Source organism: Rhea americana, unplaced genomic scaffold (assembly GCF_003343005.1).
Source record: "Rhea americana isolate MKP2758 unplaced genomic scaffold, rheAme1 scaffold_348, whole genome shotgun sequence".
Taxonomy (NCBI): domain Eukaryota; kingdom Metazoa; phylum Chordata; class Aves; order Rheiformes; family Rheidae; genus Rhea; species Rhea americana.
The window spans coordinates 52,372-65,885 of record NW_028186477.1 but is presented as its reverse complement, the minus strand read 5'-3'; the positions used below and the strand labels follow the sequence as shown (position 1 = coordinate 65,885).

The 13,514-nt window shown below is 41.4% G+C and overlaps 1 protein-coding gene across 4 annotated transcripts in view; it reads left to right on the top strand.

Annotated features, from left to right (window-relative positions):
* Positions 1-13,514, top strand: part of DTNB (dystrobrevin beta) — a 217,076-nt gene that overhangs the window by 159,416 nt on the left and 44,146 nt on the right. For 3 of the 4 annotated variants that reach the window (XM_085311723.1, XM_085311721.1, XM_085311720.1), the window contains one exon: positions 3,465-3,485. The exons of the other annotated variant lie outside the window; for it this stretch is intronic. In XM_085311723.1, the coding sequence (XP_085167849.1) occupies positions 3,465-3,485 (21 nt within the window). The remainder of the gene's footprint in view (positions 1-3,464; positions 3,486-13,514) is intronic. 4 annotated transcript variants of the gene reach the window in all.

Below are 13,514 nucleotides of genomic sequence, written 5' to 3'. Positions count from 1 at the left end.
AATTTTGTGCACTTCAGAAAGTTTTTAATACTGTTAAATATTTGTATTTTTCCATATTTTTATGCATTATTTTTAATATTTTTAATGCTACCTTCATTTTGCCATTCAGAGTTAGACTCACCCTACCTAACTTTGGTTGTCTGAAAGTTTAGTGTGTAAACTTTGGCTCCATCTGTAAACAAGAGAGAGAGGAAAGCATGTCTTTTTTTTCACTAAATGTAGAGGGAGCTGAGATGACTAGATGTTGTTAGGTGCTGGTCTTTTCAGTGAGTAAGATGAACCCTGTTCAAAGTGTTGGAGTTTTTACCCAAACTCCGCTGTGCTCTGATACATAGCTAACAATTACTTCTAAAGAATGCCCTGCACATCTTTGTTAGTGTATTTTAATTTCTATTTTTTTCCTGCCTTTTTACTTATAACTTCCCTAAATCCTGAAGAATTACACATTTTATATCATAAAGCATTTATGATAGTTGATATTATCCTCTTCTTGACTGCATTAAATGTGGTCATGTCAGGATCATAGTCATCAATCAGCTTATCTATCTTCACCATAAAAAACTCCAAAAGACAGTTTCCACAGATGGGTTGCAGTATCGTTCTCAGAAGATCGTGGTGTCTTGTGGATTAGTTCAGCAGTTTGTAAGGCTGCTTCTCTGCTAGTAAAATAGGCAGTGGGAGGGCACTGGCCGGAGCGCAGGCCCACCGTCACTCATGCCACTTCACTGGCAGCGTGTCCTGCAGCCCACGTGCCGGTTTTGCCCTGAGCCAGCAGCGTCGGAGCAGCTCCTGGAGGCCGTTCAGAGGTTGGCGCAGGCTCATTCGCACCCTGTTCTGTTGAGCCCAAGCCGGTAGCTGTAAGAGGTGAAACCCACACTGTGCTGGTAGCCTCAGCCAAAAAGGCGCCTTAGACTGTTTTGAGTACTGGTGCGGCGGTACACCAACCCCCGAAAAGTGTCCTGCTCTGATGGTTATTTTCCGACACGTTGATCTGCCTGCACAGCTACCTCCACAGCTATGGGTATTTTTTCCATGGAGTGTCAGTCCACATCTTTTACTTCTCCTTCTGTCTAAATGGGCTATCATCAGTGATTTAACATTTTTGGGGGAGGTTTCAATTATAAAGTTGTAGGGATTTGTTGGTCTTGTTTTCCTGAAGGAGAAGTTTTGGTCATCCAGCTCTTTACTGAGTGCTGTTGTTGTTCAATATGCTTGTGAATCCCTGGCTGTGTCTACCCTGGTCAATCCATTAGTGCAAGAAAGCGTTCCTCGGATTGACGCCCACCTACCTGTCCTGCTAAGCTGCTGGAGTGGTCCGTGATGTGCTTTTGGCCCAGGCCTAGTCACGTTGTCCCAGATGATCTCCAAGCACGATTCAGCAGTAGACAGGGGCCAGAACCCACTACCTGCAGGCAGTTTGGATAAGGCCACCCTGTTCTGGGTGTTAAGAGATGCTAACGGTGTTGGCATGTGCAGAGCACAGCAGAGGACAGACCCCGGCATGGTGTAGCTTAGTGCTGCAGCCGCTGAGTGTGAAGGGCTGCTGCAGTGGCCTTCTTTGCACTCCCTGCTGCCTGCACATCACATGTCCTCCTGGCAGCTTTTAGCAAGCTCATCAGGCCCGTTGCACACGAGGTACAGGCTGTCCATCTGAGCTGAAAGGTGGCCTGGTCTGTCAGTCATAGCTTCTTTCTAGTATTTTTTACCTTCTTTTGCTCATCCAGGTGTTAGCTTAGTCTTTCCTTTTCTTCAGCTCTGTTTCAAAGTCCTCCAAAGTCTTCTGTAATCACAAAGTGCCATTAGCAAGYACTCTCCTAATATCTAGTCACCAGAGATGATTGTCTGCCTTCTTGCAGGGCTGTTTCTTTAGGCTACAAGGGTATTCAGCAGATATATCACACTTCTCTTTTTTTTTTTCCATTTCTTCAATAAGAATTTCCTCACTGGTTGATTTGCTCTTTTATCTAATAACTGTTCGGTTCTTCTAGCAAAACTGCATATCTCTTGAGATTTTTTTCACATCTGTAGCTAATRCTAAAGCCTCATTTTTCAAACCAACAACTTTTGGGGGGAAGTTGAGATCATTTGAGATCATTTCCCTGACTCACCATCTGGTCCCGTGAGTCCCAGTGCTGGTAGAAGGAACAACTGGAAACATGCGGGAGTTTGGGGAGGGCCGCAGTGGCCTCCACAGCTGATAATGATTCACGGTGCAGTGTAACCATATCCTACATCTGCTACATCAGTGCCTAAATATATATATGAAAGAACTTCAAGTCTTGAGAGAAAAAACATCGAAAGTGTCTCTGGTTATGTATTATTGTAAATCTCTGCAGTCATTTCCAGATTTCTCTGTAGTGCCCTTAGGGTGCAGTTAAGAAAAGATCTTTATCTTTTAATATGGTGGTTAGTGAGAAGAAACTACTCTAAATTAAGGGACAGGTTCTAGTTAGTCTTGCTCAGGTAGGCAATAAATGAGGGAAGGTGGGTAAATGGGTTCASAGATTTTAAGGCCAGAACGAACTCCCGTTCCCTGAATTTTAGTTCTGTGAGCTGAATTTCTTGGGGGACAATGCTTACCAGTGGCCTGCCGCATAGCTGAAGCTAGAGAGTGACTCTGCTGGCCCAGCAGAGACCCTAATGTACATTTCTGTCATTCAGAAGAGGATAAAATCATCCATTTTTCACTTTTCTCAGTCCTCCAAATTAGTAGGGATCCATGCTGGCAGAAGTTGGCTTTGCCAGGATCCGTGCTTTGCCACAAAGAGCTTTGTTGCTGCGTATTTTAACTCACTCCACAGCCTTAGTGCTTTTGTCTCCCAGTTTCTCTCTCCTGCGAGTGCTGATGGTTTGCCACTCTTTAACGTGCCCTTTGGAAATCTGATCCGCAGAGGTCACTACAGGCCCAGGGTAATGCTCAATCTGTAATCAGAAAGGAAGTATTTCACCTCTCGAGTTGTGACACTTTCTGTCTTTGTGATGGAAGATTTGTGCATGTACAAAGCCACATGCAGTGCCTCAGTTAGTTGCACACTTCAGATGGTATTTGCAGACTTAGAGGATAGTAGTCTAATATTTCCTGGCTGAAAACATGATCATCTTGAACACAGCCAGAGACTCGTTTTTGAGTCCAGTATAGGAAGAGAAGCCAGTAAAGGTTCTGCTTAAAAGAAAAGACCACTGTAAAATCCGTTCCACATATTCAACCTTCGCAAATACTGATGTTCACTTTAGACAAGAAACTTCTTTTGAGAGATGGAACAAATTACACCTTTACTTTCTCACCACAGCTGTTATGTCTGACTTCCTTGTTTCCTTTTGTGTGTACGGATGTTTCTACAATTTGCCATGTTCTGTTTTTTCATTTGATCTGTTGTATATTTTGTGTACGTATGTTTCTTTTTAATATGATAATTAATCTATCCTGTTTCTCTCTTCACCTTTTTTCTTGCCAACGTTTATAGGAAGAAGAGCAAAAGCAGGCAGTAAGTTGACTTCAGTTTGTAGGTGATCTAACTCTTTTTTCTTTCTGCATGAATATACAATTTCCTGTTAACTGGATTGTGTGCAAATAAACCGTGCAGCAGAATTTGGGGTAGGGAGTGTGGGGTCTTTCTCATTTGTAAAATTGAAAACAATCTTCATTGATTTCCAGTAGAGCATGTTTTTGTATATGCCCTCAAAGTTGTTTTTCTCTCCCTTTCAAATTAAGTTTATTGCCACAACCAATGACTGCATTCATTAATTTTTTAGAGTTGTGCATGACCATCCAGGGTTGAAAATGTGAATTCTGAGCTTACTTTACAATATATTTTGTTGGAGATTCTTTGCAGCGTTTTACATGCTAGTAAGAGTTTTCTCCTCTCTTCAGGTAACCTTTAATTTGCCTCTGCCACGTACAAGTCCACGCATGAAAACTAATTCATGGCTTAATACTATAGGCATGAATTAATGTCATTCGGTCATGATATAGTCTCCTTGAATTAGCTGCAGTATGCTCATTTTAGACAAAATGAGTAAACTAACAAGAGACAAGAATGCATTTGCTTTGTTACTGATTTTCATTTTCTTTGCTTACCTATAAAAGTCTGAATATTGTGTTAATTTTGGAATCCACTCCAGAGGGAGCCCTTCCACTTTTCTCAGAAATAGCCAGATGTTCAGTGTCTTTTCAGCAAAACAAATTTTCAGCATTTCCAGCTATGTCTTTCTTTGTACATGAAGCATTAACAAAGGTTAGTCCTGTGTTTCCTGATGCTGGGTTTTTGCATGTTTAGCAGATACCTTACATGAATTGAAAATTCTCGTGACTTATTTTTTTGTAAGGAAATATATATTTCTGGGCAGCTTCTGTTGGTGAAAGCATTTCACAGTGCTACATGTTCTGGAAATGGCTTTTGGTGACTCACGGAAGGCCTTTTATTAAAATTCTGCCATCAATTTAAAGAGAAGATTGTGGTGAGTGTGCATCTTCTGTTGAATCGCAACTCAGCTTTGGCTGATGCTGCCAGTGAAGATTTATCCCTGGGTTTTCTAAGGTGCCTTGCATAAATTCTTYGCTTAATGAAGGAACCAGATTGCAGCATGTGGCAGCGATCTTCAAGGAATTTCCTGGAGAAAGGAAAACAATCAAGCCACCACAGTCCCTGTCCTCCCACTTCAAACTGTGCAAGTGGAATGCTATATTACATGTCATTCTATTACTTAGCATAACTGCTATGAATAAGCATCTACACAGAAACGCAGTATTATGTTATCTTGTTTTTCCTGTGCTGTGATGTTCATCCTGATTATGGATATAGAAAAAGGGTAAATACAAGATCAAAGGGAGAAATTGCCCAATTTTATTTCCCTTCTCTCTGTGGAACACTATGTTTACAAGAGGGTAAGAGAGTCAACTTTTGCTAAAACAATGTCAACACATTGTTTCCCTGCCCAGTCCCATTATGTTGGAATCAATGATGAACAAGCCAAAAAGGATATGAAACTCAAGACAGCAAATTTTGATGAACAAAAGGCCACRCTGCTGATATGTAGGAGTTGAAACCTAACATCCTTTCTCATTTGCGTGGACTGAAATAGATGATTGAAATTTCTCTTCTCTCTAAAGCAAGAAGGTGCAGCCTGAGGAAGCTAGARGTCTTAGTGCAYGGTGTTCCACTTGGTTGAGAAAACATACAAAATCACAGAATTAGTGAGGCTGGAAGGGATTTCTGGAGAWCWTCTAGTCCAACCTCTCTGCTCCAAGCAGGATCAGCTAGAGCAGATTGCTTTGGACCTTGTCCAGGCAGGTTTTGACCAACCTAACTGGACATCATGTCCAAGGACAGAGACTGCACAAGTTGCCTGGATAATCTRTTCCAATGCTTGACCATCTTCACATGAGAAAAGCTTTTTAATACATTTAAATAGAATTTCTTGTTTTTACGTTTGTGCCCATTGCTTCTTGTCCTTTCACTGAATACTACTGAGAAGAGTCTGTCTCCATCTTCTTTATACTCCCCCATCAGATTTATACACATTGATAAGATCCCCCCTGAACCTTCTCCCCTCCTGGGTGAACAGTCTCAGCTCTTGCAGCCTCTGCTCATATGGCAAATGTTCCAGTCCCTTAATCATCTTCATGTCCTTTTGCTGAACTTGCTGCAGTAGCTCTATGTCTTCCTTTTATTGGGGAGCCCAGRGCTGGACCAAGTCCAGTGATGAATAGAGGGGCAAGCTGTGCTTTTACAAATGCAATCCATGGTGCTGTTGGCCTTCGGTGCTGCAGTAGCGCATTGTTAGCTCGTGGTCAGCTTGTCCAGAATCCCCAGGTCTTTTTCTGCCACTACTTTCCAACAGGTCAACCTTTCCTGGTGACTGGGGTTATTCCTTCCCAGGTGCAGGACTTTGGATTTTTCCAGCTTATCAAGGTCCCTCTGAATAGCAGCAAAACACTCTGAACAGTGCCTCAGACAGCTCCATCCCATGCCCACAAGCATCAAACTTGGAAAAGGAGTTAGAGAAGAGACCCATCCAGTTAGTATCTTGCAAAGCTCTACAGACTTCTGTCTCTGTAGGAGGACCTATTCAGGACAAGACCTGGAAAAGACTAGCCAAGTCCTGCTGTTGAAGAATACTGTCAAGGGTTATTCGTATAGTTGCCCACATCAGGTCTTGTAGCTAGTTTGTGCTTCCAAACCAGATGTAGTCCAGAAACAGGTGGAATATACATGAAGGAAAATGTGGAACATCATCTAGGTCCCATGGAAGAGAAGGCCCAAGTGCCTTAGTGATCTGAAGACATGTTCTTCTGAACTCTTGACACTGTGGATTGATTATGCAGTGGCAGCATGAATTTACATGGAATGTTAAGATAAATAACACACAGATCAACAGGATGGTATCTGATTCAGGACGAGCAGCATATCAAGAGCAAGGTGCATCAGCATCCATTTTCACAATTTCAGATTTCCTTTCACTGCTGAAGCTGCAGTGGAGCTGTAGTCTGGCCCTGCCTTCTCCATATTGCTAACAAGATTTACAGAGATGGGCCAAAGAGAACAGGCTTTCCTGGATACATTTGAGCAAGTTGCTTGACCAGCAAAAGAGACTTCCTGGAAAAAAAGCCATCTCAATCGTTTTGCATTTAACCAAGACAACACAAACTGCATTCCAGGAGCTCAACATGTCCAGGTTAGCATGGCCATTTTGAACTGCATGACTGTCATCATGATCAAAGCATTCAACTTAGCTGATCAAGACATTTAGCCTACTGGGGCAATCTGTTCATATGTTTGCAACCAGAGAGAGAGCTTGCATTTCTTAAGCATGAAGTAGAGATCTTAGCTTCTGCTGGTAAGCTAATAAGAAGTTACTCAGCTGGTGACAATACCACCAGGCATCTACAGAGAATTCATGAGAACTGGCTTCCATCTCCAGCAAAAGACCAGCTGAGCATAGTAACGTCTGAGAGACCAAACTCCAGACAAAAAAAAAGTCCTTAAAAGATCTAGAAGCTATCATGGCCTTTGGCCAATTTTGGTCAGAAAATCATGGCAGGTTATAAACAGTTTGTATCAGGAGAGATCCATTGTTTCTGATCCTGGTATTTACAGGAATGTCCATTAACTTTTGTGCCGTGTGTTCAGAGTTGATTTTACATAATGATTTTAAAAGCTTCTGTATTCTCCTTCTGTTTGCAGGACTGCCCTGCATAGATTGGGCCAGTCCTCATCACACTGTTGAGGAAGGGCTTGCGTGTATGGATATTATTTCAGTGATGTGGTATTATGGTATAAGATATTCATAGTCCACACACTATTCTCTACTACTGCTAAGACTAATAAGATTATTGTGTCCAAGCTAACAAAGATATTTGTCAATATAGACCCTAATTTACAGCAGGACTGTTTTTATGTCACAGCTGGTGAGAAGCTTAAATAATCTGCTAAATATTAAAATCTCTTTGTTTTATAGTCAAATGAGCCACATTTGCAGCTCTASTATTCAATATTCAGAAGAATGCTAAAGGAATTTAGTCACAGATACTCATGGCATGTATCATGTCTTTGGCATGTAGTACAATCCATACAACAAATCCAGCAGAAGGTCAAGCATTCGTACTCTCACACAAGGGGACTGCTTTAATGCCAAACAAGCACAGAAACGGCTTCATGGCAAAGAAGCTCACATGGGAATATTTACAGTGGAACTGAAATTTTTTACTTTTGCAAGATGACAGGAACCATATGTCATAACAGAGCAAATGAGGTCTATGAATTTTGAGGTTGTGTTACCAATCCAAAACAGTGGGTGCACTRTCACCAAATAATCCTCATGAAGTCATGGAAGTCTTAGCAGAGTTGCTCCTTAACTCAAATGTGAGGGAGTTAACAGTCCCACTTTTCCTCCCTTCATTCAAAAGTTTCAGAATAAATAAATGATAACCTTCAGTCAGCGTGAAAAGTGCAAGGGCAGCAATACTTTTTCACCTCACTGTCAATACACTCAACGTGAGGTAAACCTTCTTAATCTACTGCTACAGCTAAACTAATCCCAAAGAGCAAGTTAAAATGATACCTGCATCATTCCCAMAGAAGATGTAGAGATCTCCGAGTGGGGAATTCCAACCCATGTTAGAATTGGGAGCTGCTGAAGAATCTTGTAGCAGCTGAGGAAAATCTTATCATACCAATATTCAAATCTGAGACTGCTGTTCAGTTCCACATCCTTTTTTGCATTAGCCAAAGGTTCTGCACTCCAAAGTGGAACACTGAGCAAGTCCTACTATCTCATGCTGATGTATTTTAACAATATCAAGAATTCCTTCTAATGCCTCAATCCTGCAGATCAGCTGCTTTCATACACTGCATGGCCTCATTCATTTACAGTTTATGCCTTTGGCCTCTGTGAAAGATTAGCAAACTTTCTGTATTGATGGATCATGTCTGCCAGCTATATAGTTAATAAGACCCAACATGCTTGTATGATAGTCATTTACAGTCATAACTGAAAATCTTTTCTGAAATTAGTGGAAGGCCACCTTCTAGATGGAAGGGTGAACAGCCCAGGTAGCGTAATACAGACTAAGGCAAAACTGCCTGCTCAGGATAGATTTCTGGGAAGGACCAGATCTGGTTACTCAACACAGTGGCAGCTTTAAATGACTTCTCTGGTTAAATTGAAAAGAACTGTAACAGTTCCTGAGACATGTGGGCTATGTCTATGCTAGTAAATGCATATGGAAAAATTCTCTAAAACAGAGACCAACTGGCATGAAAATGCCTGCCTTTATACTCATAAGTTTTTTTAGCATCTAAAACCTGATGGTAGTCTACCTATTGGGAATGGTCCCTGCCATGTGCTGGGGAATTGTTTGGGAATGTGYTAGCTGAAACATGTCAAAATCATGCCAGGGTATTCTAACAGCTTGRTCGTGTAAATTATCTTGTTCCAGTGCCAGACACACTCCTGGGCATGGTTCAGTTCTCTAGTATAGACAGACATAGCCACAGAGTACACTTTGAGTTTGTGCTTCCAAACTAGTAGCCACTTCCATGGGCCTCCTGAAGAATGTCAAACCTAGAAAAGCTCATGAAAGAACAATTTAGATGTTAAAGTTTGAAGACTGTGTAGAAAACCAGACCTTCATACCTAAGGATGTTCAGTAAACATCTCAGAAAGGAAGGCTAGGTCCATGCTGACATAAGGTATCCATAGCGAAGATGATCTCACCCTGCTCATTAGTTGGTAGCTCTGTCCCTAGCAGATGACTTTCTSTGATACAAGAAGGAAGGCTTGGCAGGGAATAGCCATGGATATGCATGAGGATTACTTTCCTAGAAATCTGTTCATTCTGGATCACACTGTCCTGCAATGGTTGGATGTCTGATAAAAGACCAATCACTGAATAATGTGGTGGTATTTCCTATACTGACGGGGATGAGTGCACTGACATGTAGACTTAGGGTGGGGAGCTTATGTCTACAGAAAGCCTGGTTTCTATCTGAAGAGGAAGAAGATACAATTCCACTCCCTGCATTGCACTGACAAGTTTATGTGGCCTCACTCAGCCCTCTCCTACTGTATTTTGCCCTCTGTGTCAAGCCTGGAGGGCAGAGCTAAGAGGATTGAGAAAGGCTCAGGCAGTAGCAGATGAAAGTGCGTTGCTGCTCTCCTTTCTAATGCTGTGTGTCTAGGAGATGCCTGGTCAAGGCCAAGCACTGCAGAAGTCTGTCAGAGCCTTCCTGAATAAATGTAGCACTGCCACAGAGTGCCTGGCTGGGTCTGGTTGCTCATCATATAGCTGCTGTGGATGATTCCCTGCTTGAAGGGAGCAGTGACGAGGTACAAGATGCTCTCCTACCACCTGACTGGGGACTTGATTGTCTTTTGCTGTGAGTCCAGAGTGGATCTCATCAGTCTGTCCCATCCTGGCGAATGCAGCATGGGTGACTGGCTAAGTGCTAYCAAATGCACAAGGCAAATTAAAATTGTAGAGAGCACTTCTATGAATTTAGTGAGCTGTAGTAACTTGAGATATTTTCATAAGTAGCAGTTGAGAAAATTTCAGGAAGAAATGTGATTTTTTTGTATGTTCCTGTTGTCCTATTAAGAGGCAGTAGCCATAACTTAGAACTGCTTATACAGAGTACCGATTCCATTCGTGTCTTTCCTGAATCACATTCCTCTACTTAATCACATTTTGGATTGCAGAGTTTAAAACAGGCAARAGTTTGTTCGGTTTTTATGTTTTCCCAGGTCTTTCCTTCACTGAGAAATAGATGTATGCCAAGTTCTTTTAAGCTGCTACCACTTTTAACAAGCTCTGTACTAAAACATTGTGGCTACAATTRCTTTTGACTTGGGGAAAAATATGCTTCTTCGTTCTCGTGTACTTCAAAAACAGCTGAAGGGGTTGTTTTTATTTTCTAAACAGATTCGCTGTCAAGAGGCTGCTCAGCATGAAAATTGTCAAATTCTCATTTTCAGTCTTCTGGAGGTTTCTGTTTGTTTACTTGCTTATTTGTTTTAGTGCACATTATTTCTGAAAAGAAAACCTTCTTAGGTTAGAAATGAAGTAATATTACAGCTTTTACACTAGAATGCACTAGAGTGCATTAGAATACAATAGTTACTGTAGATTTATCTTGAGCAGTTATAAGRGAAGTCAAGGGTTTATGGTATGTCCCATAATCAGAGGATTCTAAGAGTCATAAGGCTTATTGCTGTATTTAAAGTATTTTCTCCCTATTTCCTGTGTCTCATTTTGATATTAATAACTGAAACATGTAGCAGCAGCAGAATCGCACAGAATCACAAAATGGTTGAKGTTGGAACGGACCTCTGGAGATCATCTAGTCCAACTGCCCTGCTCAAGTAGGGTCACCTAGAGCATGTTAGACAGGGTTGCATCCAGGCGGGTTTTGACTATCTCCAGAGRAGGAGAATCCACTATACTAGGGGAGCATTCTTTAAAAATGCATGTTGCATACTCTCAGAAATTGTAGCACTGCTGTTTGCCTGTTCATCCTGTAGGCTGTCTGGGTAGTGGAACAAAAGGTATCGAGAAGCATTTTATTAAGGTAGAATCAGTGAAGCCATGATTTACACGTGGTTTTGAGTTCCCACCTAAAAGCTCCTGAGGTCAGTACAGAAAGTACATGGTTACCTGGTCAGTCCAGTACCACTCAGAGGTCAGTCCTCTGTCCTGGGTGAGGRGGATGGCTTTGGAGGGAGTTTGTATGCGTGAAAGTATGTGAAAGCCGATTACAGTGTAGCACTTGTTTTCTAGGTTTCTTCAGGACAGTTAAATACAGCCCATTCTCCATTATTTCTACGGTGAGCCCTAYGATGCCCTGGGCCCTAGAAGAACCGAGATCTTATGAAAGGGTGCTGAGACAGCCTCACATCTAAGCACTTTCCAGCCTCCTTAATAGTGTTTTGGTGCCAGTTCTGCTGCCCCAGGCTCACTCCAGCTGATCTAGAGGAGCATTCCTGTGCTCCTCAAGAAGCTGAGGGTCTCAAAGAGTCTTTTAGCTCCAGAGTAGCACATGAATATAAAAATAGCTCAAGCATCATGATGTGCCCCAGCAAAGGAATGTGAAGATCAGGAGAACTGTTGCAGAAATAGTGGATTTGCRTAGAGTCATCCTGAGTCTGATCTGCTGGAGCTAGCTGGACTTCAGCTGGGCTCTCTGGAACCACAAGAGCCTTCACACACTGCTCCAACCATATCTGAGAGCTCAGCACAGCAGCACCCAGCCCCTCTGGATCCACCTGTGTTTGTTAACAGGGTCACCATATCATGCCAAAGTAGTAGGCTGCATGTGAGAGCATAGGGTCTTCAAGTCTAAACRTACCTTGGATGTAGAGATAGAAATGCATGAGAACAGTGCTTGGTCTKAGCTGTCTGTGGATCCGTGGCGTGAATGACCCGTACTCCACATAATGTTATGGACTTTAGGGATTACATGGTAAGAACAGTATTTATGAAGAGTCTGAGCTCAAGCTGTCAATTTGGGGCATACTAAAAATGTCTTTATTCTATAAGTTTGTATATGAAAAAATTTTCTTCCTAGTGGTTCAATAATATTTTTAATTCTCAGGATTTCTTGCAATAAAACCAACATTTTAATTTTAAGYTTAGTATTTTGTTAAGGAGGTGAGGTTTGCAGGGAGAGACTATACTGTTTTATCTGATATAGTTAGATAAAGTTTTGGATGAAAGGTTCAACTTTGCAATAAGTTGACTTTGACAGCAAAACCAGCTTGACACATTCCTTTTCTTGTACCAGTATTCACTGCTCCTGCAATTATATTTCACTGCTCCTGCAGTTATGTTGATGCAATTGTTTGAGGGGCCATGTTACAAATCGCAGTACTGAAATTGTCTTAGTTTAACACAGCCTTCCTAGAAAAAAGATCTCGTAACTACACCTTCAGTGACCTTGCATCAAATATGCAAGAAATACAAAWTCCAAACTAAATTAAATGCAGTTCCTTAGTTTGATCCTTTTATGGCAATCATTTAGGCCACTTGACAGAAAAAAATGTAGCTAGCACCCGTGGATCAGAGAAGGTATATCACCAGAGAGCTGTGGTAAGCTACATGCTCATGTGGAGCAGTAAGAGAAGAGAAGWGTTTGTGTAACAGTAAATCAAAAGGAAGATTATACTGTGTTTTAATGATAAGCAATGTCTCTATGGAGCCAATGATTATTTAGTATCCAGCAGACTCAATAATTCTGTTCCTAGGCTTATCCTATAGGAATATTTGTAGATAGCTATTGAGGATCTCATACATGAGGTCAGAGTGGTTGTTTTATGGAAGATGCTCTCCCGTGATGTGGGTGCTTCAGGCCTCTGTTGCATGTCCACGAGAATTCATTCTGGTGTGTTAGTAGTATTTTTCATTCCATATGCATGTTTCCACCAAAGCGTTTGTTAATCTTGCCACATTTTAGGATTGACATGCATGGGCTTATAGATTTTGTGTAACTGTTGTGGAGATACTGTTAAGGTGGCTGGAGCAATGTACTGGAAAGGTTTGTGCTTGATTTGGCAAGATCTAATTCTATTTGATGTTTATTTAGTCCCTAAGAAACGTGATGCTAGTGATGATTTTGGCTAAGTTGAAAGCTAGAAGACAGAATTCTGGAATAATTTATTTCAAGATTTTTTTTTTTGAGTGTAAATTTTAACTCTTTAATGATTTTCCATGTAGAGTCCAGCRTGTGAAATAATTTATGCTTCCCTGTTGAATTTCATAGCTGTGCTGAGCACTCTAAAACAAGTTTTGCTTCATTTTGTGGTCAAAGACCCAATCTAGTATCAAAGTAAGCTTAGGAGCAGTGCAAACGACGCACACATAATCCTCCTTTAGGATATGATCTAGCATATGTTTATTCTTCTGAATTACCGATTCCTTCTGCTGTGCTGTGGCACTGGATTGACAACCTGAATACAACTGATCAATGCCATAAGTAGTGGATATGCTTAGTTCTTCTATAGTATTTTAATCTTAACTAAAC